The sequence below is a fragment of the Lolium perenne genome, chromosome 3, assembly GCF_019359855.2.
Source record: "Lolium perenne isolate Kyuss_39 chromosome 3, Kyuss_2.0, whole genome shotgun sequence".
NCBI classification, from domain to species: Eukaryota; Viridiplantae; Streptophyta; class Magnoliopsida; order Poales; family Poaceae; genus Lolium; species Lolium perenne.
Window position 1 is genome coordinate 309,882,505 of NC_067246.2, and position 5,316 is coordinate 309,887,820.

Below are 5,316 nucleotides of genomic sequence, written 5' to 3' on the forward strand. Positions count from 1 at the left end.
TAATATAAATATTCTATATACCAATTAATCTTTTATTTGATGTAAATACACTTGATACCACACACAAAAGCAAACACTTGGTTGCTAGGTAGCAAGACACTAGACTTAAACGTCTGTTAAGTTTGTTTTGTGCCAAAGCTAGTTCTTAGTTCCTACCATCCCATGTTAAATACGACATGGCTTCCACGCCTTTCACTGGCACGGTGCCTCACTAGCTCCTGAAGTGATGCATGGATCGGTAGTCTTCCAGTTAGTACCACCCCACCAAGAGAAAAAGGAATGTAGGGTTAGTTGCCTATATAAGAAACTGCAAAACCAAGTACCCGAGACTTGAGTGTGAAGTGTTTTTGGTTGCCTGAACGGAGTGTCTACTGCGCGCATGTATTGTTATGGAAAATGTTTTGTAAATGACCTGATGGCTTTGCAAAGCTAAGATGGTGCTATTTTATGGGTTGTCTACAGACCCGATGGGTGCCCGATTGGGTCGGGTGACCCGATGGGTGTGGGCATGGGTATGCGCTTAGACCCATGGGCAGGGTCGTGGGCACGGACCTCGCCCGTATGTTAAATGGGCATGGGTCTGGGAGAGGTCGACCCGGTCAAACCCGACCCGATTGCCAGCCTTACTTGTCAGAATGATTCCGCCAAGCTATACCAGCTTCGGGGACTAATGTTGGAGCAGTGGCGGCGCCAGGAAATGTTGCCTGGGTATTCCGCCCAAAAAATTTTTTTTGCTCTAAATGTGGTATATGAATCAAACACCACAATACTATCAAAATATGAATAAAACAACACTAGCATGATAACAATAGCAATATTTCAATTTATAAGGCCATAACGACATGAATACATAGGTACCTTTTGATTGATAAAGTGATGATGTTCCATCTTACATTATAACTTTGCGCTTGCCTTTCTTGAAGAGATTGATGACATCCTCATCCTTTACTTGCCTGAAGAAATCTCTCTCAACAAATGTAACCATACAATAGTTCAAATAGTTATCACCCATTTTGTTCCTTAGCTTATTCTTCAAATAGCTCATTGAAGAGAACATCCTTTCAACACTAACAGTGGCTACTGGTAGAATCAATACCAACTTCAGAAGCTTGTAAACAATATGATATTGTTCATGCTTCTTTGTCTTGACAAGCATAACTGATAGCTCAGACAAATTTTTCAAGTTTTGAAATCTTTCATCTCTACGCAAATTAGCAACATACATATTTAGTTGCCATGGAAGCCTTGCTAGTTCATCTCTTGTAAAATCAGAAGCATACAACTTTGTAGCAAGCTTAACCAACTTCTCTTGATCATAAGCAGCAAATAGATGAAGTGGACTAAATGATGCCATGCAAATAAGTAGCTCTGTGTTTACCTCATCAAATCTGCCATTCAGCTCACCGATTTGCCTATCAATGACAGACACAAACATATCTACCTTGAAGCGGTGGTAATTGATCACACCATTGCATACACCCCTTCTAGGCCAGCCAACGGGGAAGTAAGGACCCTCCATATCAACAACTTTGATCTTATGCTTTGTACAGAAAGATGTGACCTATGTGAGAAAATCATCCCATCCGGCATAACACCGCAAAGCCCCCAAGTAGAACTTTGTGTCATCGAGAACCTGAATAGCATGAACAATATCTTCATCTTGCTTTTACAAAGCTCTACTCAAATCATCTGTGTATTCAAATATTTCTTGCATCAAGTGTGCCATGAAAACAAACTCAAATGATAGAAATGTTGTCTCTATGGTTAGAGCCGCTTGCGCCTCCGCACTATTGTACTCGTCTCCAATCTTGCGAAGGACTCGTCGTAGTGCACCATACATAGAGATGACATGGTTCACGGTTTTGAAGTGAGAGCAGACTGGGCAGTACCTTCGCTGCTCGGCGCTGGGATGGGGATGGGGCGGCGCGGACGGGAGGAGGGGCTGGGGCGCCGCCGCCCTCAGCGGGCGCGGGGCTGTCGCCTACTGCTGCTACGGGCTGCATCGCCCGCGGCGGTCGTGGGGGGCGACGCGGCGTGGGCAGGGCAGGTCTAGGTCGAGGCTAGGGGCAAAACCTATACACCGACCAGGTCGGTGGCTACCGGCCACCGCACACCCCCTGGTCGGGTATGGGCCAGGCCCATTTGGGTCTATTTAGCCTGTGCAGTTTGTTTTTACTTTTTCTTTTTTCTTTTCTGGTTTCTTTTTCTGTTTTCTTTTTCTTTTTTCTATTTCGGTTTTGTTTATATTTTTTCAGATTCGAAAATTTTAATTTTAAAAATTGAGAAAATTGAGAAAATGTTTAAATTCAAAAAAATTCAAATTTGAAAACCGTTCAAATCTGAAAACCGTTCAAATTTGAAAACCGTTCAAATATGAAATTTGTTCAAATTCAAAAATTGTTTAAAATTTTAAAATCTTCAAATTTAAAATTTGTTCAAATTTTAAAAATGCTCAAATGTAAAATTGTTCAAATTTAAAATTGTTTAAATTTAAAACTGTTCAAATTCTAAAATTTGTTCAGTTTTGAAAATGTTCAAATTTTACGAAATATTCTATCTTAAAAAACAGTTTTATGTTTCCAAAAAAATTGTTGGATTTTAAAAACGGAAATATAAACAGAAAAGATAAAACAGCAAAAAAGAAAGAAAAAGGAAAAAAAGCTTACCTGTTGGGATGGGCCGTGGCCCACTGAATCGCCCCGAGTTGCGGGGGTGTGCGGTGCGTTGCACCGACCGACCAGGTCGGTGTATAGCACGTCCCGAGGCCAGGCGCGTCGCATGCGTGCTGCGAGCGTCTCGTGCGTGCGATGGCCTGGTTCGTGGGACGGTGGTTCCTGGCTTCCTGCTTGTTGGGCTGAGCCAAATACCTTACAATTTTTTTTCCCTCAAAATCTTGGGTATTCCATGGAAGACAGGGGCATACCCCCAGCGCCGCCCATGTGTTGGAGGGATGGCCCCCGGTAGGCCAAAACTATGGCAAGTTCGTCATGTTTGGGCAATATTAAACCGGGTCACAGAGTGATCCGGTATCTTTGAGTTCGGCTAACCAGAGTTGGTACAAACCGGCATCCCCACTGGGGTATACCTGAGTGCTAGTCCTAAGAGGCTACGCGGCTAAGTCGGAAGATACCGGTATAAGATACCGGTGTGCTGGAACCAGGGGTCACTGTAGCCTGTCGGCACTCTGGTCAAAGATTCCCTCGGGAGCAAGAGGACAAGGATGAGCGAAGCAAATCAGCTTTAAACGAAGCCCTGGCGCGAAAGCACAAAGATACCGGTGGAGGTCACAGCTCCTTGATTAAAGTCATAACCGGTGCCAGTAGGGTCAAAGTAGCTTTATAAAGTAGCTTAGCTCATCAAAGATGCCATTAGGGTTTCTTCCCTTGTAAGCCACCCTCTCCCCTATATAAGGAGAGGGGGCACACCCCTGCGCGGGAGGTTCCATTGAGTAGAACATCGCTTGTAAGAGATCGTGTACTGTACATCTTCTACCTCTGGCCAAGGGCCAAGTTAAGGAATACATACCGGTTTCTTCCCAAACCCTTTCTCCCTGTTAACAAACCCTCACCCGAATCCTCTAGCGCACATTCGGCCCCATCTTAAGCCATCCCATGGCATCTGTCTGTTCACCACGACGACACGATCCGAACCGACTAACTTTGACGCGTCCGTCTGGGACTCTATTCGTTTTCGTGAACTGCAAAAAGAAAGGAAAGTCTCGGCTCGAGGCTTAATCCACTCACCACAATCGTGACGCGACACGTCGTGACGTGTCGAGACGAGCAAGCGAGGAGGGGGAGGAGCGCGCGTGTACCACTCCTATTCTCACTCACTTACAAGTGGTGGAACAACCCACCTTATAAGGTGGTCTAACTTCCTCCCAACTTTCCATGTGGGACTAAACTTTCCACCTCTTGCCACTCTCTAGTGCGCTGTCACCAACTTAGACTCAAACTCATATGGGTTGCCACTATGTGGGCTTTGAGATTTATAGTGAAATCTGAAATCTAATATGGGCCACTATACGTGGGCCCAATATTTCAAGAGAACCATGGATTTGGTGGGGGTGGCGATGGTGTGTTTGGTGGGGGTGGTGTGTTCCATGTAGTCACATTGACATCCAGGTTGGTGGCCTAGATTTTATCTCACTAGTACAATACCGGCTATTAGAGATGGCCCCTCGGGCCCCATATACCCTTAGACGGCAGAGAATTCAGTTGCGTCTCTACTAATTATGGAGGCGGTGAAAAATACCAGTCGTTTCTTTCCTATTATTCTTTCCTTTTCATTTCATCATCTACACCGAGGTTTGAGGGTCTCGGCGAGGCATCCCTGCTTGGTGTTTGGCCTCCCGTGCAGGTCTCGAGGTCGGTACATGTCGTAGATCTATAGGGTTAGAACGTCTTTTGTTCGATGTTGCGACATCTTTAGAACCGAGAAGAGAGGGTAGATAAGGAAGACGATGCATCATGCATGCTAGCTAGGTCGGGTGTCTCTTGTGTGGACGGAGTGGACGTTTTAACTTTTTTTGCTTTCTTTCTGTTTCTTTTTCTTCGTGTGGTTGTTGTGTTTGGTGCATTCATTTTGTTCATCAACACCTTTGTATCCTTCCGCCGTCCGGACTTTATTAATCTAAAGCCGACCGGGATGTATGTTGTCTAAATTTCCTTTGAGGTTTATAACTGTCTTAAAACAATTCTTGTAGTCATAAGCTGTGGTGTAAAACTAAAGTTGAACCAAACCTAAGCTCAGGTGTTAACAATGTTCCTCTGCAAGACCAAAGCTAGCGGAACTCTGGCTGGCACCATGCGGATGTAAGCATGATACATGTAAGCACTTGTCCTGCGACGACGCTTGACAGTCTTATTCTTCTCCCTCAAGCTAGAGACTGGGATGAGGGGAATGCATGCATGGTTTCCACTAGCATCTCATCTCGGCGGATTACGGTGCACTAGGAAAGGAAAGGCAGATCTCTTTGGTGAGCTTAAGTGGTGGAGGCAAGAAGCATCCGACACACGCTCCACTAGCACTAGCAGTAGGATCGAGGCGCCGATTGGTGGTGCGACGCATGAGCCATCCATCCATGATCCCGTCCCATCGCTGAGAGGGACAAGTTGAACTCCAAGGTAAGGTGGAGGGAGATGAGCACGTCTTGGTTGCCAACAAATTAAGATCACGGACAAAAGCGCGCGCGCGCGCGCGCCATCCAGTGTCTGTACGTGGAGCTCTCCGCCACGACAGGAGTGAGTTGTGTATCTCGATCAGCCGCCGGCAGGGTTGGGTTGGATCCTGCGGATGAGAGACGACGGGCCGAGA

General features: G+C 45.7%; 1 protein-coding gene across 1 annotated transcript; it reads right to left on the minus strand.

Moving 5' to 3' along the window:
• Positions 1-889: 889 nt before the first annotated feature.
• On the minus strand, positions 890-2,003 carry LOC127340257 (uncharacterized). The gene is made up of 2 exons (XM_051366029.1): positions 1,890-2,003; positions 890-1,561 (listed from the first exon to the last, which is right to left on the minus strand). The coding sequence occupies exons 1-2, from the start codon at positions 2,001-2,003 to the stop codon at positions 890-892; spliced, it is 786 nt and encodes a 261-aa protein (XP_051221989.1).
• Between the last annotated feature and the right edge of the window lie 3,313 nt (positions 2,004-5,316).

Coding starts and splice junctions, on each gene's coding strand:
- LOC127340257 (XM_051366029.1), bottom strand. CDS start 2,003: ATGCAGCCCGTAGCAGCAGTAGGCGACAGCCCCGCGCCCGCTGAGGGC. Junction 1,562..1,889: donor CCCAGCGCCGAGCAGCGAAG/GTACTGCCCAGT, acceptor TTTCTCACATAG/GTCACATCTTTCTGTACAAA.